The 26419-nt window shown below is 36.2% G+C and overlaps 1 protein-coding gene across 2 annotated transcripts; it reads right to left on the bottom strand.

The window, feature by feature from the left end:
* Positions 1 to 767: 767 nt before the first annotated feature.
* Positions 768 to 23663, bottom strand: LOC129001003 (uncharacterized). Of its 2 annotated transcripts, none has more exons than XM_054428127.1 (4): positions 23382 to 23663; positions 7885 to 8562; positions 6990 to 7230; positions 768 to 1155 (listed from the first exon to the last, which is right to left on the bottom strand). In XM_054428127.1, exons 2-4 carry the CDS (start codon positions 8453 to 8455, stop codon positions 885 to 887), a joined length of 1083 nt encoding a protein of 360 aa, XP_054284102.1. In that variant the 5' UTR covers positions 8456 to 8562; positions 23382 to 23663; the 3' UTR covers positions 768 to 884. The 2 variants fall into 2 exon arrangements, with proteins under 2 accessions (XP_054284102.1, XP_054284101.1); XM_054428126.1 differs by lacking the exon at positions 23382 to 23663 and adding an exon at positions 18470 to 18852.
* Positions 23664 to 26419: the final 2756 nt, after the last annotated feature.

Below are 26419 nucleotides of genomic sequence, written 5' to 3'. Positions count from 1 at the left end.
TAGACGAATAAACTTAATTTAATTTCATTTCAATGTTTGCCCTGGGCCCTGCAGGCTTACCTGCCACCTATAAGGCCAGCTCTGCATAGTAGTATTCTCTGCAAGTAAATAAACAGGCGGCACAATTTTTATTTCACTATTAGTTTTGCCAACAGTGTCATTTGGAGGCTTCTGATTGGCTGACGTCACTCTCTTCTCTAGAGGGAACACCATTACCGCAACGATACGGTATAGAGCCATCGGCCTCGGTGGTGTAGTGTAGCTGTAGCATACCTGGCTGATAAACTGTAGATAGCCCGATCGAATCACCAATAGCACTAACTTTTTGTCAACAATTTAGCTTAGAACGTGATTACTTCTTAACTGTACATCTTTTGTTAGAATTTGAGGCATTTATAATTTTATTTTATGAACAGAACTATTTTTTTTATTAATAAACCTTAATTTGATTTTTTTATCATCAGCAAGTTTGGTTAGTTTGTTTAGGTTATGACAATTTAATTTTATAATTAAAAAATTGAATTTGAGGCATTTATAATTTTATTTTATGAACAGAACTACTTTTTTATTAGTAAACAATTTTCCATTATCAGCAAGTTTGGTTAGTTTGGTTAGGTTATAACAGTTTAATTTTATAATAAAAAAATTAAAAGATTAATTTATAACTCTTCTTAATTTTAAAACTAAGTATGAGTAAGTATGACCAAATGACACTGTTGGCAAAACTAATCGTGAAATAAAAATTGTACAAACAGGCGATAGCATTTTTCTACAAAACTAACTTTTAATAACAATCTTTCACAGTATAAATTATTGAAAAATGAGATTATGATACAAGATACACAATTTACAAATCAATAAAAATTCCATTTCCTGATAACCAATCAGAAGGACATATTTGGCTCATCAAGCAATTTCAAAGTCTCTCTTTTTAGATCTAAATGCTTTTTCAGTTTCCCGTACTCTGCAATCAAATCTTTGTATCTGACAGACTCTGCTTCCCTCTTCTCATATTCCTTCAGTGTTTTCTGCAAAGCCTTAAGTTCAGTTCCCATTTCTGCTATTTGAATCTTCAAATTATCTCCCTCTGTGTCCATTTTTTCCTTCACATTTTCATCCACAAACAAACACTGATCCAATTTTTCTTTTAAGGCACTGAAAACATAGAAATATTTCTATTACAAGTTAAACACCCTTGCCACAGCAAACCTGCCAACTAATCCAATTTTTTGTCTGAATTGATTTTCAATTTAATCAATTTAAATAACATTGGTTTAACGAGTACCTAGGTTTGCTGCTACAAGGAAACTAATTGAGTGTGTTTTATCATAAAATATTAATAGCTTAGTATAAGATCAGTAAATTTGCCAAGTTTTCAAAATATATCCATAAACAAGCAAACAACATTTTACAATATTCTCCATAAGAATAAATAAATTTTTAGAATTTCCTACGTTACCAATAACCGTACAAAAACCCTTTGTTATACTACATGATTTGTTTTTTAAGCTCTTTAAAAATGTTTTGAGAGAAATTAGGAATTTTTTTGTTTTGAGTGTCAAAAATGAGTAAAACCAATTTTTCCCATAAAACCACCCTTAAAACTATGGTCCTATGGTCTGATCATGCTGGTCCGCGAGCTCATTCCCTCTTACACCTTTAAACCAAATTTCATCAAAATCGGACAAAAATTACCTAAGTTATTGTGTTCACGGACACATATGTAACTCTATATATAAATATATTCATATTCTTTATTCATATTTTTTGTACAAAGGTGGTACTGTACAATGAATAGCCTCGATATAAGAAAGAAATACAATATAAAATATAAAAGAAATACAATTACAATGATATCAGTAAATAATAAAAATAAGTCTTTAGTTAAGAATGAAATACAAAATTAAAATAGCTTAATGCCTTGTAACTTAATGCCAGGGAGGTGGAGAACTCTTCTATAGAATAAATAGCTAAATTTAATATATAATCTTTGAGTAATTTTATAAACTTATTAAAATCTGTTTCTTTTTTTATGGTATTGGACATAAATAAAAAAAAACCTTTGGGCCTGCATTGGACAGTTTTTTTATATATAAAACTTGAGCCTATGAGGCTCAACAACCCCATTTTTTTCCTAAGGTTATAGTAGTGGCTTGTCATAGATTTTTCACACAAATCGTTTTTTTAGCAATAAGAATAACTTCATCCATAAACTTATCCATAAACTGAAAAAAAATTAAAAAAAAATTACCTAATTTTTATTTTTTAAGTGTTCTTTGGCTGAATCGTCCTCCTTTAGCTTGAGCATTTTCCCGATAGCATTTTTGCTGTTTTTAAATAAAAATCCATATTTCTTTGTTTTGTTGAACCGTATAATGCTATGCCGAATAGGATATGGGAATGTACATGAGCAAAATATATATATTTTTTAAAGTGTTTATAATGCAATAAAAAGACATTTTTGATAGAGCATACCTCCAGAATTAATCTTTAGCAGGATCTTTTTTACATGCTCATTCCAATTTAGGTGTTTATCTATCGTTAAACCTAGAAAATTGATACTACTTTCCCTATTGATGTTTTGTGATTTATATTCTAGTGTTGGGTTTGAAGATTTTCGGTTTTGTGGTGTTTTAAACGTTATGAACTGTATGTAATATATGTACAGTAGAACCTCTTTAATCCGAACTAATTGGGACCGGGGGTAGTTCGGACTATTGAATAGTTCGGATTACAGAACATATTGTTGTTTTTACATAACAATAGCTAGGGAAAAGTGGAAAATGCTTTATAAAGTAAAATACAGTGTTTATTTAATACAGTAGTAAACATTGGGAATAAACAGTACTGTACATTACAGTTGAAATAATTACGGTGCGTATATCAATAAATACAGTATACAATAAAGAACTACTGCACTGTGTATAGAGTACAGCAATGAGGCGTTCGGATTAGTGGACGTTCGGATTACAGGGGTTCGGATTAAAGAGGTTCTACTGTATATATATACATATATAAAAATTTGAACGAATTGTGTTTTTACCATGCCACCTACAGTAATAGCTAAATCCCTATAGGGAAATTCGCTTAAACTCTGTTAACATAGTTTTTTCGTGTACTTTTGTTACTGTTACAGGAAACCCAATACTTCAATGTCTAAAGTAAAATAATGCATTGTGTTGTCTGTTCTGACTGTGCGAGAGGCAAAATATAATCCTAAACCACAATTTTTGTTTTCTTGACATTTGCCTATTGGGTCTGATGATGATTTGAGTGCCCAATCGAAATCGATCACCACTTACCATCTTTTCAATGTATTTACCATCTTGTGAGTCAACAGTATAAGCGTGAATATATTACAAGTGTTACTAGACGTGTATCTTTTTGTTGTTTATAGGTAATTTAATATCACATACTATGCTGATCAAGAAGTTATAATTTGAAGTTATGCAAAGTCGTCAACAATGTTTAAATTTATGTTGTTTACAAACATAACTTAAAAAATATTGTGTGATTAGCAATGTTTTCATAACGTGTAGGCTTATTTCAAATAGTTATTAAAATTTATAACAAGCCATAAACAAATTTTGAAGCCAGCGAACCAAAAATTTACCATATGTTTTTTGTTCCCTACTTGAAGTTACCTGAAAACGATGATTTTGCATATGATTTAGAGAACTAAAAACGGCAGTTTTCCGGATAGTATGATGAAAATACTTTTAGTGTCAAACAATAAGTTAAGTAACAGGTTAATTAATTTGTTTACAAGGAGAAAATAGTAGGCCTACTGTTTGACCAAACAGATTAATTCATCCCTCCCATCACCACCTCACCTCTTGCAATAGAAAAATTCAACCAATGTAACTAGTTATAGAAATAATAATACAAACAAATCAAGTCAGATATATATTGTTCCTTGATTGAGCAGAGTACATAACATTAAAATGGTTCAATGATGTTTCATGCTAAAAGATTTCTTAAAATACAATAGCTGTTGCAATTTTTTCAGGCTATTTCCAAGTGGTGTACTCTAGTAAGAGCCTAGTATCGGTGGGTGTTATTTAACGTAATAGGGTAAATAATACTATAAGTTAAGTGTTACCTATTAATCACCTTGGTTTTTTAAGGGAAAAACACAACTTGGCTTTGGAATAATAATTGAGAAGATAGGAAGGATACACAACTAACTCACCTGAATAAACAGTCCCAGGAGGTCAATAGAACACATAGAAAGTACACATTACATTACTTTCTATGTGTTCTATTGACATACTGAGATACTCTATTCAGGTGAGTTAGTTGTGTATCCTTTTACCTTCTCAATAACTATTAATTGCTTTGATAATAGATTACTGAGAATACACTTTTACTTTCGTAAGATCGTTTGAACTCAGAACAAGCAAGAGAAATAATGCTGAAAACCTCTCCGAGACAGTGACTGGCTGAAATGTACTGGACGAGAAAGTAAAAGGTGACAAAAGTATAATTACTATTTCATCTATTACCAAAAACCTAAGGAATGTCCCTGACTATTATAGCAAAGTACAGGTATCTCCCATCCCTAGAGCCTAGCCTTTTTCATGCCCGACATACACATACAACTAACCTAGATAGAATGTTTCAGGAAAAGAAATACAGTAGGATCTCGTTAATCCGGCCCTATATGGGGATTAGTATGGCCGGATTATAGAAAATGCCGGATTAGTGGAAATGCATCAGAAATTGAAGTGGTTTTACAATAAACAACATTTTATTGCTTACGAAAACTATGATAACAATCATTTGAATTTCTGTACAGTATAGGCCTAATGAAATGTTGTTTAATGTATTATAGTGAAAAATAAACAGTGATATGAAACAGCAAACAACCGTACAGTACAATATCAGACGATGAACAAAGATAATCACTAAATACTGTACGTGTACAAAATGAAAATTACAGAACTTTAGGCCTACTGTACACTTTACATGTAAGACCTACTTAAACAACAGCAAAATAGTTTGTAATATTTTTCTGCTTCTTTGCATTAAAAGAAAGTTTTAAAACATTTTCCTGGAGCCTCTTTAGTGGCATAATATCGGAAGCCGAAGCACCGTTTTCTTCCGCCCAAGTTATTGCAGTTGCGTAGGCACAGAGCGCCGAATCCGTGTTGACTGTGTGTGCAGCTGCAGCTGTCGACGTCGACGTACTGGCTCCGCCCTCCTCGTCCCCCTCCTCCACGTCACAGCCGTCTAGAACATCTTCGATGATCTCATCGTCTGTCATGATTTGACACTGCTCGTCGTCTGCTCCGTCTAACCAGGCGGTAACATCGGCTGATGTCAGATCTTCTGGATCGTCTACTAACTGTTCGGCTATTGCTTCTCTTAAGTCATTTAGCTCAGCATCTGTTGTCACTGTCGTTTGAGGATTTGATTGTCTTCTGTAATCCTCTAATAAATCAAGAGAAGGCCACAACTTCGCCCATGAACAAACAATTGTTTTTGTTGCAAGTTTTTCCCATGCGCTTGCAAGATTAAAAACAACATCTTTCAGGTTGGTTTCCTTCAGAGCTGTAACAACACTCCCCTCTTTTGACAAAACACTGTACAAAAGGGTTTTTTTGTAATTCGTTTTTATAGTTTGGATCACATTTTGGTCCATGGGCTGGAGTATCGGAGTTACATTTGGGGGCAAAAATAAAGCAGTGATTTTTCCATCCCTACTTTTTAACTCATCCTCATCTGGATGTCCAGGACAATTATCGAGCAACAAAATGGCCTTTTGAGGCAGTTTTTGTGCTTTCAAAAACTTTTTTACTGATGGTACAAACGTTTGATGGAACCATTCCAAAAAAAGAGTTTTTGTCATCCATCCTTTTGTCGAGTTTGTGTATGTAACTGGCAACTGTGTGTTTTTGAAAGCCCTTGGCTTTTTGGCTTTCCCAATAACAAGCAATTCTAATTTATGTGTGCCACTAGCATTACAACACGGCATAAAAGTTACTCTATCTTTGGCCAACTTGCGACCAGGGGCACTAGCTTCCTCTCTATGAACGAATGTTTGTTTCGGCAAAAGACGCCAAAACAGACCACTCTCGTCAGCATTTCTGATCTGGGCCTAAGTCCATTTCATCCACAATTTCTTTAAATTTTTCAATAAAAGGTTCTGCAGCCGCTACATCACACGAAAGCCTTTCACCAGTCATAGTTAGCAGTCGAATTCCAAAGCGTCGTTTGAATTTATCCAGCCACCCAACACTTGCACGGAAGTCGTCCTTTTTCATGATTTTGTTATAGAACAGTTTCGCCTTTTCCATTATAATATCACCTGAAATTGGCGTGTGTCGGCTCCTTTCTTGCATGAACCAATTATAAAGTGTGTCTTCTACTTGCGGAAATTCGCCTACTTTTAATGTCTTTCTTACCTTCGAAGATGATTCACTACTCCTCTTAAAGAATGATTCGATCTGCTCCTTCTTCTTCTTTATGTCGTGTATAGTTGCACGGCCGATATTGTATTCCTTAGACAGATGAGCCAACTTTTCACCCTTTTCCAAACGTTTTAAAATCGTATACTTTTTATCTAAAGTCAGCGTTACATGCTTACGTTTTCCCGACATCGCACTACACTTGTAGATTGTATAGTATATACACTGTACTCACAACACTGCCTTCACTCAACTCACACGCCACGCACTGTACGCAACTACCCGTAGCAGACGTCAGTCGTCAGTGTACTGCTGTTGTGAAATATGGACACTCACGTTTTCAAGTCTAGACATGAAAATTTACTGAATATTCGGCGAAAACACAGTGCCGGATTACTGGACGTGCCGGTCTAATGAACGGCCGGATTATAGAGACTCTACTGTACAAGCATATAATGAAACATCTTTGTGACTGTAGCGGTAGCTTGTTTTAGAAAATTTATTTAACTCCTACTTTTGGCAACAAGTGGTTTCTAGAGGCTACCTATAAAACCCCAAAGATTAAACTAAAGCAATTACCTAATAGTGGTGTTGATATAAACTGCTTTCTTTTGCAACAAGTCAAACGTGGCAGTCTGCAAGTGGTAACTGGAGTCATGCCTCAGTGTTGCTAACTGTTGTACTATTGATGAGCTGCTACTGATTAGTTGTCGCACCTGATTTTGCAAATCTTCCACACCTCTGTACAGTTCAAACTGTTCTTTCTTCTCTCTTGTAAGTATGCCTGCCACTGCTTTCATGCTGTGTGCTCCAAATTCATCTGTAAGACAAACATATAAAAAAAAAACAACAAATATTATTTTTTTATTATTTTACAATTACATTTACAATTATTATTTTTTATTTTGTGATCTGTACCACTTTTAGTGAATTTCCAATAGGGAATAAGCTATTACCAAAGTACTCATGGTAAGACCTGGACCCGGGTCCGATTTACCTACTTTTTAGTTTTGAGGTCCCTAGAGGCCATAAACACCATCGGTTCAAATTCGGTATAAATGTGTGTGTGTGTGTCCGTTAGCACGATAACTAAGTACACATTAAGGTGAACAAATTAACCCAATGCTATAGGGAATAAATGTGATATTTTTAAGGAGATATTTTAGAGTAAGGTTTGCTGCAGCGGGGGTATTTGATATTTCTCTTACCATTTTGTAAATTGAATGATTTCCATTCCACCCACTCTCTGAACAAGTCCTACTTCAGGACCAACTATCAGTATTATGTTTTATTAAATTATTCCTTATCAAAAATTCTTACTAGCCAACTGGCTTTATTTAAATATTAATAAAATCTTTTTTTAATTTAAGTGTGGCACTGCACGTTACAATAAAACTGTGATAGAAACTCTTATTAAACCTTTGTATAGATCAATCAAATTATCTACAATGATAAGGAAATGTTATTTACTCACCTTGTAAAGTTTGTTTTTGTAGCTTCAATTTAGCAATGTTTGATTCCACTACTTTCACACAGTTACTATGGAATGCGGACTTGTTTATCAACGCCATTGATCTGCTTGTGCTTGGTTTGAGATCCTCTTTTTCTAAGCCTAAAAGATGGATAACCTCGCCATTTTTGCACTTCAAAGAAACTTTTTCTTCAATATCAGAATATTGGGTAACTGCCTTGATTTGCTTAGCCCACGAAGTAGACTTTGTTTTTATTGTGTCTAAAACAAATTTGTTTATCCTATAGTTGGCATAAGCCTCATTGACTTTACTTTGTAATGCTTTAAGCTCGGCAATTTTTTCTTCAGATATGTCCTTGACTTGTTCGAACGAAAATGCACCACAGGATTTCACATTGGAAGTACAATATTTTTCAGGAGATATTGATATTTCTCCTTCTTCAGACAGATTGGTCAGGCTATGGGAAGACTTACTAGTGTGACTGTGCGTTAAAGATCCTAAAGATATGCTCTCTTCATCATCTGAGGCGTTGCTGCCAGAATAGCCATTTCTGCTAGACATACTGATATTCATTTCTTTTTCTGTTGTTTCCTGGTAAAAGTTTCTCTCAAAGCCCGAGAACGTTAAAGGTGATGATTTGGGTAACAAGCCACTATGTTCATGAACACTATCATACAATTCTGTAAATAAAACATAAAATTATTAAAAGTGGTTTGAAGACCCTTGGTTTAAGTGTATGTCTAAGTAGCAAAAATCAAATACACCAACAAAGAAAATAATACAGTATTATTCTTGGGTACAGTTCCATAGAGATCCCACAATAGATAATTGATTGAAATATCAGTTACATTTATTAATTGTATTGGTTATAATTTGCATACGGTTTAAAGATCAATTCAAGCAAGCTTCATAGAGTACTAGCTCGAGGTCAGGCTAATCCTTTAGGAACAATGCTTAAGGAGGATGGCACATATACAGACGGCCCAGAAGAAGTGCTGGAGAGCCTTTTGAGCGCTCACTTCCCAGGATCCTTGCAACCGCAGAGCACAGTCCAGGAGGAGATGGAAAGGGAGACTAGGGCGGACTGCAATGGAAGATTGGGCTTGCACTAGGCCTGTGATTACCTTTAACGGTATTAAATGGGCTCTTAGGGCATTTCAACCATTTAAAGCTCCTGGTTCCGATGGCATCTATCCTGTGTTTTTACAGGAAGGTGGGGACCAGTTGATACTCCCCTTGGTGCGTCTTTTCTTGAGGACCGGCTTAGCCAGTGGAGTTATACCAACAGCATGGAGGACCTCAAGGGTGGTATTCATACCGAAGCCTGTAAGGGACACATATGCTGTGCCTAAGGCTTTCAGACCAATCAGCCTTACATCGTTTCTCCTGAAGACCATGGAGAAATTAGTGGATAGAGGAATAAAGGATAGGGTCCTGGTATCCAAACCAACACATCTATCAGAAGGGAAAGTCATGCGAAACAGCCCTGCATGCGCTGGTTAGCCAGATTGAAAATGCTATCTCGAATAAGGAAATAGCGGTGGCTGCATTTCTTGATATAGAAGGAGCTTTTGACAACACTAGTACTCGCTCTATTGTATCAAAGCTGGTGTCGAGAAATGTGGAAAGCACTGTAGTGAGGTGGATAGGCAACATGCTCGAAAGTAGGAAAGCGTAAGCTTCTCTGTGTGGGACGGTGAGAGAGGTCAAGGCCCAAAGAGGATGTCCACAGGGTGGCGTCTTATCACCAAATCTGTGGAACCTAGTGGTCGACGATCTCCTGTCCGAGCTCAATGCACAGGGCATGTACGCTCAAGGATATGCTGACGATATTGTTGTCCTAATAAGAGGAAAATTTATGAACACTTGCCTGGAACTAATGCAGAGGGCATTGTCCATAGTATAGAGGTGGTGTAACCAGGAAGGTCTGAGGGTCAATCCAATGAAGACTGTAATGGGACCATTTACAAGAAAGAGAAATGTTGATATCGCTAGAGTACCAACTCTCTTCAGTAATCAGTTCCAGGTTAAGAGGGAGTTCAAGTACCTAGGAATAGGGCTCGACGACAAGCTCACCTGGAACAGCCATTTGGCAAATACAACGTAACGCTCTCAGACCACACTTATGATGATGAGACAAGCTGTTGGGAAGACCTGGGGTCTAAGCCCACAAATGACTAACTGGCTATACACTAGGGTTACAAGACCGATGATGGTGTATGGCTCGGTGGTCTGGTGGACCAAGGTAATGCAAACTACCGCTTTAAAGAGACTACAAAAGATCCAGCGAGTGGCATGCCTTAGCATCACAGGAGCCATGAGAGGCACTCCAACTACAGCCCTGGAAGTAGTGCTAAACCTGCCACCTCTCAACATCATTGTGAAAGGAGAGGCAAGGATGCCAGCCTACAGAATTGCTTGCAGTGGCAACTGGAAGTATAATACCTCCAGTGAGCACACAAGAATTGTGGACAAGGTGCAGATGAACACATTGGAAATGCTACCAGACAGGATGGTGAAGATCACAGATATAGAAAAACCATACAATGTCAACATTGTTGACAGGGATGCCTGGGACAAAGGTGAACCTGAATACATGAAAAGGGGGATCACTTGGTATACGGATGGCTCGAAAAAGCCAACGGGCATGGGGGCTGGAATATATAGAGCCAGACCCAAGGTGCAGTTCTGCGTAAGCCTGGGAAAAATGGCCACTGTATTCCAGGCAGAAGTTGCTCTGTCCGAGTGTGCAAGAGTGTGTTTGAAGCGCGGTCTTATAGGCCACACTGTAATACATGTACTCGGACAGCAAAGCAGCACTAATGACACTTTACAGTTTTGACTTTATCTCCAAGGCTGTATGGGACTGTCATCAGGCCATGAAAGCCCTGGGAAAGAACAACAGCATCATCCTTAGTTGGGTTCCTGGGCACAAAGGTATTGCTGGCAATGAGGGAGCTGACAATTGGGCAAACAAAGGAGCTGAAAGCCCGCTCATGGGTCCAGAGCCGACGTGTGGCATTGCTTACATCACAGCACGGAGAGCTGTTGGCCAGTGGATGGGCATAGAACATCGAAGGAGCTGGGAAAGAACAGAAGGAAATGTACAGTCAAAGAGAATGCTGCAGGCACCTACGGGTGCGATAGCGGCAGATGCCCTTGGGCTGAGTAGGAAGACCCTGCGGAAGGTGGTTGGCTTTATTAGCGGCCATTGGGTATTCCGTGGACATTTACACAAGATGGGAATTCAAGTTGAAAGTCTCTTATGTAGGAAATGAGAAGAGGAGGAGGAGGAGACAGCATTCGACGTGATATTTATGTGCCCAGCCCTACAAGGTCTGTGCATGAGATCCCCTTGGTCTATCGACTGGAGATCAAAGGGAAGAACGGGTCACCATAGTCAAAAGGATCTCATGGTTCACAAAGGACCTGGGATTTGACAAAGAATGAGGACCTGTGAATGAGGGTGCACAATAAGCTGTTCCAGCTGCACTGCAATCCCATGGTTACTTGTTAGCCTGGCCCTCTATAAAAAAGATCAATATATATGTATTGAATGGTATAAGGTTTAGGCCTACATATCTCATAATACAACAAACTGCTTAATTTATGACACAGTTGTTTAAATGTTTTGGCTACATGTGTTCGCCATTGTCAAAACGTTTTTCTTCATCCATCTGCAACGTTTTGACAATGGAGGATACAAGCCGAAACATGTAAACAACTGTGTCATAAATTGAGCTGTTTGTCGGATTATAAGGTATGTAAACCTATTTATCACATTGAATATAACAGCTCAGGAGCTGGAATGGAAATTAATTATAATAAATGTATTAAATGAGAATATTTTAAGGCAAAGGGTCTTTTCAAGTTAGGACTTAACCACACGGTGCTGAGGTGGTTAGGTTATTTTAATTTAGTTCAGTTTAGTATAAGCCTAGTTTATTTTATGATTATAACAAACAAGGTAACTTTTGTAACAACAAAAGTGGAGAGGCTTTTGTCTAATTTTTTAAAGAGAAAAATTAACAAAGACGTCTAATTTGTATTCAAGTGCTCTTTTTCATAAGTTCAGATGAGTTTAATGGTACCGTACCTTGGTTTTCAGCATCATAAACTAAACCAAACTAAACTAACCAAGCCAAACCTATAAACATTACAGTGTGTGTGTACAATGTAAAATAGTGGTGGGCAGCTCTCTTCTAGAAAAGACACATAACAGAAAATCAGTATTTAAATTTAATATTGAGAATGAAATATTTTAAGTACTTAAGTCATATCGATTAGGCCTTAACATGTTTCATTTGATATAACTTTTTATTGGGTTTTAATATAAAATCTCTGTTAATCTAATATATTATCGATTTAAATACTAGGCCTAGTGATTATAGTTCGGTTTGATGTATCACTTCAACATTTTTTTCACGATGTACATCAAATTGAGTTGTGGTCTAAATCCAAACGATAGTAATAAATTGGAAAACAGTTCCGCAGAGAACCTACGATAAGTATAATAACAGATTAAATACTGATACAGTAGAGAGTCAAAAATCCGAACCATATTGGGACCGTAGGTAGTTCAGATTACCAATCTATTCGGATTTTCAAACATAGCCTAGAAATGCCTAATCTTATCTTACTAATATTATAAATCTGAAAGTTTGTGAGTTTGTGTGTATGTTTGTTGCTCAATCACGCATAAACTACTGGACGGATTGGGCTGAAATTTGGCATGATGATATTTCACATTCCCGATAAACATTAAAGCATATTCTTATCTCAAAAACCCTTTCGGGCTCCGCCCCAGTGGCTCTGTAGTTCCCCATGTTAATCTTATAATTTTTCATATTTAAAAGTAATTAATGAATCTTAACAGCTGTTTCAATTAAACAAGTTGGTTCTGTTCTATGATGTTCAATAGCATAAAAGGTACAAGGATTACCAACAGGGTGCAGCACTATTATTTTTTTTTTAATTTATGACAACAGCTAATTTCCAACCAAAAGGTGAGTGAGCGTAGCGAACAAACTTCAACCTGGAGGTGAGTTAGCGTAGCGAACGAGATAACCTGAAGGCAAGTGAGCGCAGCGAACGAGCTCCAACCTAAAGGTGAGTGAGCGTAGCGAACGAACTTCAACCTGGACGAATGAGCCATGCGAATACTTGTTAAACGGGGCGAAGCCTGCGGGTACAGCTAGTAGACACATAATTAGGCCTACAATATTAAAAATACAGTTCTAGGATAGCCTACAGTGAATGAAATAAAAATAATGATTTTTGTACTTAGGTATTTTCGTTATACCGGTTGTCCACAAAGTCTTGGCCTGATTTAATAGCATTGCTGTACGAAAACCATTAGAGCCACACTTGACTTGAATGCCTTGTTTAGAAGGATATTTAATCAAGTTTTATTTGATGAAATTGGAATAAAAACCTTAACACAGCTGATTGACAACAATATAGTTATTATTCAATACAATATTTAACAAATTAGAAATTGTGAGTTTACTTGAGAATTCTCAGTTTGTTTTGTTGATTTAAGAAACCCAATCCCCTATAGCAGTTCGAGGACCTTCCATTTAAGTGGGAAGGTTAACAGACACAATAATTGTAGAATTTGGGGGGAGTGAAAATCACTTGTGTGAACCTGGCAATAACTCCAGCCATAAGTAGTGCGCGCGCCCGAAAAATCTATTGCTGGCCGATTTGCGGCAAAATACGGCCGCGTAACATAGTACCGATGATGTCACCAGATAGAGGACACTTTAACGGACACGACAGTATCAATATCATGTACCTGGGGGATAAGAAAGGGGGGGTAAAGTCAGCCAAAAGTAGTGGGCTTGCCCGAAAAAATCTATTGCCGGCTGTTTTGCGGCAAAATACGACCGCGTAACATGAAACCTATAATGTCACCAGATAGAGGACACTTTAACGGACACGACAGTATCAATATCATGTACCTGGCGGATAAGAAAGAGGGGGTAAAGTCAGCAATAAGTAGTGGGCTTGCCCGAAAAAATCTATTGCCGGCCGTTTTGCGGCAAAATACGACCGCGTAACATGAAACCGATAATGTCACCAGATAGGGGACAATTTAACGGACACGACAGTATTAATATCATGTACCTGGCGGATAAGAAAGAGGGGGTAAAATCAGCAATAAGTAGTGCGCGCGCCCTCAAAAATCTATTAATGGCCGATTTGCAGCCAAATACGGCCGCGTATCATAATACCGATGATATCACCAGATAGAGGGCACTTTAACGGACACGATAGTATCAATATCATGTACCTGGCGGAAAAGAAAGAGGGGGTAAAGTCAGCAATAAGTAGAGCGCGCGCCCTCAAAAATCTATTGCTGGCCGATTTGCGGCAAAATACGGCCACGTATAATACCGATGATGTCACCAGATAGAGGACACTTTAACGGACACGACAGTATCAATATCATGTACCTAACGGATAAGAAAGAGGGGGTAAAATAAGCAATAAGTAGTGCGCGCGCCCTAAAAAATCTATTGCTGGCCGAATTGCGGCAAAATACGGCCGCGTAACATAATACCGATGATGTCACCAGATAGAGGACACTTTAACGGACACGACAGTATCAATATCATGTACCTAACGGATAAGAAAGAGGGGGTAAAATCAGCAATAAGTAGTGTGCGCCCTAAAAAATCTATTGCTGGCCGAATTGCGGCAAAATACGGCCGCGTAACATAATACCGATGATGTCACCAGATAGAGGACACTTTAACGGACAGGACAGTATCAATATCATGTACCTAACGGATAAGAAAGAGGGGGTAAAATCAGCAATAAGTAGTGCGCGCGCCCTAAAAAATCTATTGCTGGCCGAATTGCGGCAAAATACGGCCGCGTAACATAATACCGATGATGTCACCAGATAGAGGACACTTTAACGGACACGACAGTATCAATATCATGTACCTAACGGATAAGAAAGAGGGGGTAAAATCAGCAATAAGTAGTGTGCGCCCTAAAAAATCTATTGCTGGCCGAATTGCGGCAAAATACGGCCGCGTAACATAATACCGATGATGTCACCAGATAGAGGACACTTTAACGGACAGGACAGTATCAATATCATGTACCTAACGGATAAGAAAGAGGGGGTAAAATCAGCAATAAGTAGTGCGCGCGCCCTAAAAAATCTATTGCTGGCCGAATTGCGGCAAAATACGGCCACGTAACATAATACCGATGATGTCACCAGATAGAGGACACTTTAACGGACACGACAATATCAATATCATGTACCTAACGGATAAGAAAGAGGGGGTAAAATCAGCAATAAGTAGTGCGCGCGCCCTAAAAAATCTATTGCTGGCCGAATTGCGGCAAAATACGGCCGCGTAACATAATACCGATGATGTCACCAGATAGAGGACACTTTAACGGACACGACAGTATCAGTATCATGTACCTGGGGAATAAGGAAGGGGGGGTAAAGTCAGCAATAAGTAGAGGGCGCGCCCGAAAAATCTATTGCTGGCCGATTTGCGGCAAAATACGGCCGCGTAACATAATACCGATGATGTCACCAGATAGAGGACACTTTAAAGGACACGTCAGTATGAATATCATGTACCTGGGGGATAAGAAAGGGGGGTAAAGTCAGCAATAAGTAGTGGGCTTGCCCGAAAAAAACTATTGCTGGCCGTTTTGCGGCAAAATACGACCGCGTAACATGAAACCGATAATGTCACCAGATAGAGGACACTTTAACGGACACGACAGTATAAATATCATGTACCTGGGGGATAAGAAAGAGGGAGTAAAGTCAGCAATAAGTAGTGGGCTTGCCCGAAAAAAACCTATTGCCGGCCGTTTTGCGGCAAAATACGACCGCGTAACATAATACCGATGATGTCACCAGATAGAGGACACTTTAAAGGACACGTCAGTATGAATATCATGTACCTGGGGGATAAGAAAGGGGGGTAAAGTCAGCAATAAGTAGTGGGCTTGCCCGAAAAAATCTATTGCCGGCCGTTTTGCGGCAAAATACGACCGCGTAACATGAAACCGATAATGTCACCAGATAGAGGACACTTTAACGGACACGACAGTATAAATATCATGTACCTGGGGGATAAGAAAGGGGGAGTAAAGTCAGCAATAAATAGTGCGCGCGCCCGAAAAAATCTGCGCGACTTGAGTGGCTGCGCATAATAGGATTATAGGCCTAATACTTTATGGTAATACCCCCGCCGCAGCAAACCTGCCGACTAAGCGAATTTCCATTTGTCTGAATTGATTTTCAGTTAAATATATTTTAATAACATTAGGTTTAACGAGTACCTAGGTTTGCTGTTACAAGGAAACTAATAAAGTGTGTTTTTGAGTAAAATATTGATAGCTTAGTACAAAATAAATAAATTTGCCAAGTTTGATCAAAATATATCCATAAACAAGCGAACTACAACATTTGTGAATATTCTCCATAAGAATAACATGGGAATTTTAAATTTACAATTTTTTTAATTTTCTCCGATACTAATAATCGAACAAAAATACTTTTATATACTAAATTATTTGTTTTTTTAAGCTCTTTAAAAAGGTCTAAAGAGAAATCGGGAAATTTTGTGTTTTGAGGGTCAAAAGAGAGGAAAACCAATTTTTACCCCATAAAACCCCCCGTAAAGCCCCGTTCCCATGGTCTGATTTTGCTGGTTCGCGAACTCATTCAAGTTTATCCCGCTTTACACCTTTAAACCAAATTTCATCAAAATCGGACAAAAATTACTCAAGTTATCGCGTTCACGGACGTATATATATATATATATATATATATATATATATATATATATATATATATGGTATATAAGTCTATATATATATATACATATATAAAAATTTGAACGAATGGTGTTTTTGGCCTCTGGGGACATCAAAATGAAAAAGTAAATCGGTCCCGGGTCTAGGTCTTACCGTGCCACCTACGGTAATAGCTACTTCCCTATAGGGAAATTCGCTAAAAGTTGGTGATACAAAAGGATCGTCAACCAGTCTAGTCGTAAGTTGTCAGTTGTCACGGCTTTGAATCCTCTATCTGGTGACATAATCGGTATTATGATACGCGGCCGTATTTTGCCGCAAATCGGCCAGCAATAGATTTTTGAGGGCGCGCGCACTAGTTTTGGCTGACTTTACCCACCCTTTCTTATCCCCCAGGTACATGATATTGATACTGTCGTGTCCGTTAGAGTGTCCTCTATCTGGTGACATAGTCGGTATTATGATACGCAGCCGTATTTTGCCGCAAATCGGCAAGCAATAGATTTTTGAGGGCGCGCGCACTACTTATAGCTGACTTTACCCCCCCTTTCTTATCCCCCAGGTACATGATATTGATACTGTCGTGTCCGTTAGAGTGTCCTCTATCTGGTGACATAATCGGTATTATGATACGCGGCCGTATTTTGCCGCAAATCGGCCAGCAGTAGATTTTTTCGGGCGCGCACACTACTTCTGGCTGACTTTACCCCCCCTTTCTTATCCCCCAGGTACATGATATTGATACTGTCGTGTCCGTTAAAGTCTCCTCTATCTGATGACATTATCAGTTTCATGTTACGCGGTCGTATTTTGCCAAATAACGGCCGGCAATAGATTTTTTCGGGCGCGCGCACTACTTATGGCTGACTTTTACCCCCCCTTTCTTATCCCCCAGGTACATGTTATTGATACTGTCGTGTCCTTTAAAGTCTCCTCTATCTGGTGACATCATCGGTAATATGTTACGCGGCCGTATTTTGCCGCAAATCGGCCATCAATAGATTTTTTCGGGCGCGCGCACTACTTTTGGCTGACTTTACCCCCCCTTTCTTATCCCCCAGGTACATGATATTGATACTGTCGTTTCCGTTAAAGTGTCCTCTATCTGGTGACACTATCGGTTTCATGTTACGCGGTCGTATTTTGCCGCAAATCGGCCAGCAATAGATTTTTTCGGGCGCGCGCACTACTTATGGCTGGAGTTATTGCCAGGTTCACACCAATTGAAAATCCCGGGATCGTGGTTGAAAATGGTCCAGGTCCAGCCCAAAACTTAATTTTTGCGGAAGAAAATTTGAATAGGTTTGTTTACTTGGCTATGTTGGAGTTGTACGTAGTTCCTCAATTAGAAGAACTGCAACCTATGATAATTTTCCAGCAAGACGGTGCTCCGCCTCATGGGGCTAAATGTGTGAGGGATTTTTTTAATCTCCACTTCCCCGGACGCTGGATCGGGCGTGATGTCCCGACGAAATGGGCACCTCGTTCCCCCGATGTAACCCCCGTGGATTTCTTTTTGTGGGGATGTGTCAAGGACACTGTCTATTCTTCCCCGGTTCCTAGTTTACACACACTGCGGGAGATATTCAGAAATTCTGTAGCGTCTGTAACACAGGATATCTTGACTAAAACCTGGGACAGACTGAAAAGAAGGATAGAAAATCTTGCGGAAGTCTACCCAAAAGCTAGGCCTAATGCTAAAGGTTAACCTTCAAAAGCTTAAACATCAATAATGAAAAATAAATAGGCCTACCAACCTTTTAGCAAAAAAATAGAACTTACCCATTGTTTCTTCAGATATCATTTTTGATCTTGATAACAAATAATGCAAAAAACATAGGTCTATCCCAATTTGGTTTAGTATTATTGGTTATAGTTCAGTCTGAAAGTTCAAGCTGTGTGTCCAGCTTGGCTTGGATAGTTAACTTTCTCATTAGGCTATGTTGATATGTTCCATGTTCATACTTAGGCCTAGTCTATAACTTAGCTGAATTTTCAAACGGTGTTCGAATTACTTCTAATGCTTTAACATAAAACTGGAACAAGCTTCTTTTCCTTTCTGCTGGATTGCGAGTGAGTGCTGCTGGCTGTTGTGAAAATAATTTCCTCAACTAACAGACAGAAACAAAACAACAACACGGAACTCAAACTGAACTACTGAACTGACGTACTGAACTGACTGACACTGACACTGACGGACGACAGACAGACAAGTTTCAAGTTTCAGTTTTGAAAGAAAACTTGAAAACTAAACTGAAACTCCTTCCCTCCACCCACCCATCAACAATACACAATACACAAAAACTCCATCCATCTAAAATCTAAAATATCATCCTCGATTCGATTCGACTTACATTTTGGCGCCAATGCCAATCAGGGATGCCGTCTCTAGGATGATTAAACATTAAAGTTAATCCTCCTAGGTTGTGGTAGCACTGAATATTGAATAGCACAGGAATAGCATAACAATTATTTGTAATACATTTTTTCGAGTACCAACACCAACCCCAACAGTCTTAAACCATTGATCAACTTAAATACAATACGCAAGTGTAAACAGAGTGTATATTTATGAGTTTATAGCATAGTATTACAACTACTGTATTTTGTTTTATCTTTTTTATCAGTTGGTCTGTTGGATTGTCAGTTTGATTGTCATAAGACATAAGACATAAGACATATTTTATTTACACAATACGTTCTTTATAAAGTACATTTCATACATAAGAACAGGTGTTTCGTCATAGTGATGTATTATATAGTAAAATTAATAGTTAAAATAATTAAAATAAACTCATGTAGGATATCAGATAATTTTTATCTACATTATAGGGTTCTCCAAAAATTCGTCAAGTGAATAGTAGGCTTTCTCAATTATTTTATCTTTTATTTTATCTTTGAATTGAGTAGCATTTAAATTTTTAAGATACAGGGGTAATTCATTGTACAATCTAAGTCCCATATATTGAGGGCTGTTCCTAAAAGTCGTCAATTTGTGATGTGGTAATCTGAAATTATATTTATTCCTTGTATTATAATTATGTGTAAATTTGACTGCATCTGACAAATTTTCCTTAGTGTTATGTATCCAATTTAGAATTTCATTTATGTATAATCCAAAAATGGTGTGAATTCTAAGATTTTTAAACAGGTTTTTACATGATTTTCTCCTTCTTGATTTGGTTAAGATTCTAATAATTTTTTTCTGTAAAATTAGTAGGGATTTGACTTCTGTTGACACTCCCCACAGTATGATTCCATACCTCAAGATGGATTCAACGTATCCATAGTAAACTGTGATACATGTATCCTGAGGTACACAGTTTATCAGGTGAAAGAAAGCAAAAGAAATAGATCTTAGTTTGCCTTTCATCTTATCTATGTGAATCTTCCAATTAATATGAGTATCAAGCAATACACCCAAAAATCTATGAGATTCTACTAAATTTGGAATTTTATCAAGAATTACATTGTTTTTTAAAGAAAATTTAATTATATGAGTTTTGTCAATATTCAGCTTTAAACCATTATCTGTAAACCAATTTTTCATACAATCCAAAGTGTTTTCTATTGATACAATTAAGTTATTTACTGAATCCTCTCTTATGATTGCTGTTGTATCATCAGCAAATAAGATTAAATCTCTGCCAATAGCTTTTGGAAGGTCATTAATAAAGATCAGGAAAAACAGAGGGCCCAATATTGACCCTTGAGGTACACCATAATTAGATAAATTCCAGTTTGACATATGTTTCACACCGTTTTTGGTCACTATTGTTCTATACTTTCTGTTCTGTAAATAAGAGTCTAATAAAGAAAAACTTTTACCCTTTATACCGTAGTCTTTTAATTTAGAAAGCAAAATTGAATGATCCACACAGTCAAAGGCCTTAGACAGGTCACAGAAAACACCAGCAGTAGTTTCAGACCTGTCCAAAGCCCCTGTAACATCATTGATAAATTCAATCAGTGCACTGTTGGTGCTGAATGTCTTTCTAAACCCAAACTGTTTTTCATAAAACAAATCATTGCTGTTAAAATAGTTTACTAGCCGGAAATTGATAACTTTTTCAAATATCTTTGAAAAATTACTTAAAACAGATATTGGGCGGTAGTTATTTATATCGGTTCTAGCCCCTTTTTTGTATATCGGAGTAATATGAGAGTATTTCAATTTTTCCGGGAAAATACCACATTCAAAACATTTATTAATTATATCTGAGAGGGGTTCAGCAATTTTATTTGCTACTGCTTTGATGAGTGAAATGGGAACTTCATCCCAACCCACCGATGTCTTATTTTTCAAAGAAAATATTATTTTTAAAATTTCATTTTTGTTGGTTGGTTCAAAGTTGTACAGTGAACACCCCTTTATATCCACAGATATTTTCATATTTGGATGGACACCCTTTACAATAGGATTTGGCAAGTTTAAGCTATTAACAACATTAAAAAAAAAAGAATTAAAAGTTTTGGCAACAACATTTTGGTCTTCAATTAGTTCATTATTAGAGACTTTTAATGAAATATGATTGCCACAACTATCCTCTTTTCTAATGCCTAATTCGTTATTTACAACTTTCCACATGGCTTTTGGTTTATTTAATGCATTATTTATATATTTGCTGTTAGACCTTTTTTTAGAACTGTTTACAACTTTACGAAATATCTTTTTATAAGACTTTACATAGTTAAGAAAAATTGGGTCTGTACTGGTTTTGGCTTGCCAATGCAACTCACGCTTTCTTTTGCTAGAAACCTTGATACCTGTTGTTACCCAATCCAATATAACAGTTTTTATCTTAGATTTCTTTTTTACAGCCTTTAGTGGGAAATAATTATTCAACTGCCCTATAAAATAACTCAAAAAATGGTTGTAACTATCATTAACATTACAATTATCCAAACATAATTGACTTTTGTCAATTTCAAAAGTTTGTACATATTCGTTCATAGCATTTTCACTAAAAGTTCTTTTATAAAAAACCTTTTTGTTGTTGTCATTTATCAATTTGTTAGGTAGATTTATAAACAGTGCATTATGGTCAGATACACAAAGACCAATATTATATTTACAGATAACCTTGAGTTTTGTTTGAGTCGCAATGTTATCAATGCAAGTGCGAGAGTTACCTGATATTCTTGTTGGTTCATTGAAGTTTAGATTAAATCCATTACATTCAATAATATCATAGAATTTTGAAATTAAGTTGTTACTTTTGAGAATATCTATATTGAAATCAGAGGCCAGTATGATAGATTTAGTTTTGTTTTCATTTTTTAATTGATTCATTAAAAGTTCTAGTTTAGTGAGGAAAAGCTTTCTTATGTTATATTCTGGAACTGTATAAATTGATACCACTAGTAAATTCATTTCCACAATTTCAACAAATGAACCTTCAAAAATGAAATCCTCATTTAATACTTCCAGGTCTGCTCTTGTTTTAAAGTTAAATTCTTTATGCACTAATATACAAGAACCTCCTCTTTTTTTATTATTTTTTCTTATAAACACATTTCCCAAATTAAAATTATCAAAGGTGTTAAAAATATTAAATGAGTCCTCATTGATCCAATGCTCATTTAGTGCAAAAATCTTAATTTTACGTCCAAACTGTGATAGAAACATATTTAAATCAGCCACTTTACCTGGATTTAAGCCTTGAATGTTCATATGCATAAACATATCATGAACTGATCTCTGAAGTTTCAATAAAGAATTCTCATTGTTAAAAGTACTTTCTACCCTACTACAAAAAATATTATTTACAATAGATTGTCAGTTGGATTGTGGATTTATCAGTTTTGGTTGGATTGTCTTGAGTAGTGGGGTAGTTGTCTCACACGCCCGACATTCTGTACCCACTACCCATAAGCACGGGTCACACTAGGCTGCTCGCCAGCCGCTGGTGATCAGCAGCTGGCACCAGCACCACCAAGCAGCGGCTTTTCCGAGGGTCACACTAGGCTGCTTGTCAGCCACTGGTACTGGCATAGATAAAACAAACTCCCTTAAGCCTGTGTCACACTTGGCTACTTACTAGCAGCTACCTAGTAGCAGCTACTGAAATAGCAGCTACTTTTCCTGTCACACTTATTTTGGTAGCGTCTATTCACTAGCTGCTACTACTAGTTTAGCTCAAGAGAGGTTATGTAACAAAGACACGGATATTTTTTATACAGGTTCAAAAAATTAATCACATCTCCCCCACCCCACTTCAGATCACTCATGATTACTTCAGAAATTATTCAAAATGTGTAGCGTACTAGGCCCACATGATCTAGTTTATGTAATAATATATTTTAATGTCTTGACTTGTAAAATTTGTTTAAATGCCAAAAGCAGGTAAAGATAATATCCTCTTGAAAATGATCGAACAAAACTTTTATTATAAAATCTTCATTTTTTTTTTATAATAACATTCAACTTAAATTCTTGTAAATAAGCTCTGCTCATCAAAATTATATTAAGTGTTAATCTTTTAAAAATTCCTTCTTGATATACTATACTTAAACAAATCTTGACTTTATTTAATTTTTTTTTTTTTTGCTTCTTAATCATGAGCCCTAAAAGAAATAAAATTAATTAGAAACTTTGTGATTTGAGATTTGATCAAAATCTGAAAAAGAGAGGACATCTGTTAACATAATCTAAAATAAAACTAACTAAATTTAAAATTTTTAAGAGACTTACCCAAAACGTGGGGTAACTGACCAAAAGAACAAACAAACTAAACTTTACTTATCAACTGGTTTTGCACAACTGAGGCCGGACAAGAAGGGTGATTAAGTTTTGTCTGACCAAGGTAACCCTGTGATTGGCTGAAGACCATGTGCTTCAAACAATCACTGAGTTACCCTGGCCAATCAAATTGTCGTCTCTTTTCCTTACAGGATCTTGCAAATATTTAAATTTCTGTTTTAACTGACAAAATTGAACTAACATGTTTGAATCTTTCATGACTGAGCAGAGCTAAAAAAAGGAAAATACTAACTTGAATTTGTTTTTTAAAGAGTGACAAAAAATACCAAATATAAAATGCTACAAATTTCCCTCACTTAACTTTTTTGTTACATAAATAAACAAATTATTTGATCTACAAATGAAATCATTTAGAATCAACAACAAAGGTTACAATAAGAGATAAAAAAAAAAAAACAATGCGATAGTGTCTGGTGGTAACGCGCGGTGCGACAGCTAGGAGTGTGACACTATGGTGCAGACGACAGGCAGACCTCTCCGGTACATTCCGTGTAAGACAGGAGCCCTCGTCCCAATTTCATGTCAGTCAGTGTGTCCCTGGTTTGTGTATTGCAAGCAGGGCCTGCGTTGAACTGTCTTTCCACCAATCTCGTACATTACATAAAACAAGTACCTATACAAAATCGTTAAACACTTAAAATATCAATTAACAAATTAGTAACCAGCCTATTAATCATTTGCGACATTGATTTACTCATTATTTTACTTTCAGACAAATTCAAAATCCATTGTGAAAAACTATTTTTGCAAACAATAAAATTCCATTCCTTTCTCAACCCAAAATGCAAGTCATGTGATCAGTGATTTCACACCTTGACAAGTGAAATGTTTTGTCCAGTCAAGTGTAGTTTTGTGTGTGTGTCAAAGTGTGTTTCAAAATTACAAAATTAAAAATAAAATATAATTACTCCAGTGTTGGAGTGCATGTCAAGTGTTGACCAGTGAAAGTGGTTTGTTCAGGTTCAAGGTCGTCGTCCTTTGCATCTTGAGTTTGGTGGAATTCTACATAGAAGGTACAAAACCGGTTTTAGCCTACAAGACATTGTTTGACTGTTTAACTCTTCTCCATTTTTAATAATCATTTCAATAATTTTATAAATTCTAAAAACAATGTATATTTTCCATCTGGCTACTTATTTAAAACTGAAATAAAATAAAATAAAATCTTAACTTATAAAACAACCTGAAATTAAAAAAAATTTTCTTTTACATAAAATAACAGACCTTTGTTTACCCTTTTTTTTACCTGTTACCTGTTATCATTTTACCCTTGTTCAGCTTTTAATTGTGATACATGTACTCTTTTCACAATATTAGGGTCATTCAATTTTTGAACAATACAACTTACATCTGAAATAAAAATTAAAATTTTATAGGGTCCTTCAAATCTGAGTGCTGTTTTCCCTTGAAACTTCTTTACTTTATTACTCAGATGATATGTCTTCAAATAAACAATACTGTTTTTCTTGAAAGGATATTTACTATTTTCTTCATTATACTTAAGCAAATTTGTATTTAACTTGTTTCTTGACTTGTTGTTTGAAATAGCTTGATTTAACTTCTCCGCTAAATTTCTTGCATTTACTTTTTCTTCTATTACATCATTTAAACCCCAAACATTTGAAAGTGAACTGTTTATTTTAAAACTGAACATCAATTCATGTGGAGTAAACTTTGTAGCTTCATTACATGCACTATTCAAAGCTAATTGAATTTCACTTAGATTGCAATCCCATTTGTCTTGGCAATTGTGAAAATATATTTGAAAAATAGCCTTTATGTTTCTTAGATAGCGTTCAGAAATGTTACTTCTTGGCACATAGGGTATTATAGTTTTGTGAATAATGCCTTTATTGAATAGAAAGTTTTTTAATTCACTACTAACAAAACATTTAGCATTGTCACTGATAAGCTCTTTGCATAAACCAAAGTTTTTGAAAACAAAGTTTTCTAAAATATTTACAATAGTCTTAGATTTGGCATTTCGCATAGCATACAACCAAACAAATTTTGTGCATTGATCAACTATAATTAACAAATTATTGTTCATTGTTTTGCTTCTAGTTAAGGGACCAAAAACATCTATATACAATCTTTCCATTGGAGCACTTGCATTGCTTGACACTAGGGGACCTTGAAACACCTTTTGTGATGGTTTACCTTTGTTACACAGTTCACAACTTTTGATTCTAGCCTTAACTTCCTCAGATATGTGTGGCATATAAAAATACTCTGTTATCTTTTTGATTGTTTTATATACACCCAAATGACAACCACTAAATGAATCATGGAAATATTTAAATACCATATCAAATAGCTTTTTAGGTAAAAATATTTTCTTAACAGAATTGTCCTTAGTTTGATGCATGAGAACACCTTTATTCAGAGAAAATCTTTCATTGTTTGTACCTTTGTTTACACTATCAATAATTTGACTCACTTCTTTATCTTCATTTTGATAACTTTTAAAATCGCTAAAAAGATAATGGAAAGTCTTTGATACTGTTTACAAATAAATTGCATGCATTGTCATCTTTTACTTCACTACTTATCACCTTCTTCTCATACTTATCCTTACAATTATTTAATTTAATTTAAAAAGTGTTATTGAAGTAACTTAAAATGGCTCTAAAAGTCGAATTTTTAGTCAAACAAGAACTTCAATATGAACTAATAGTAAGAGGGATTGAGTTTGATTCCAATGACAGTGTGTCAGAGCTAAGAAAGTTATTAAGAGCAGCAATAAAAATTAATGTAATGCCTAACCCTTATAATCTTTCAAAAAGGTTAGTTGTTGTTGACGAAATTCAAACTTTAACTAATAGTTTGCAAAGTTTGGAAAACAAAATCCAAGATCTTGAAGAGAGTAAAGACATAAATGGTTTTATTAGAGCAGAAATTAAAATTTATCACTACCATGGATCAAGAGTAAATAATTTAAGTCAGTTTAAGCTAGGCGTGGATGAAAA

Source organism: Macrosteles quadrilineatus, unplaced genomic scaffold, assembly GCF_028750875.1.
Source record: "Macrosteles quadrilineatus isolate MER2022 unplaced genomic scaffold, UCM_ALF_1.0 Scaffold_8__2_contigs__length_117827958, whole genome shotgun sequence".
In the NCBI taxonomy this organism is placed as follows: domain Eukaryota; kingdom Metazoa; phylum Arthropoda; class Insecta; order Hemiptera; family Cicadellidae; genus Macrosteles; species Macrosteles quadrilineatus.
This window is presented reverse-complemented; position numbering and strand designations above follow the sequence as displayed.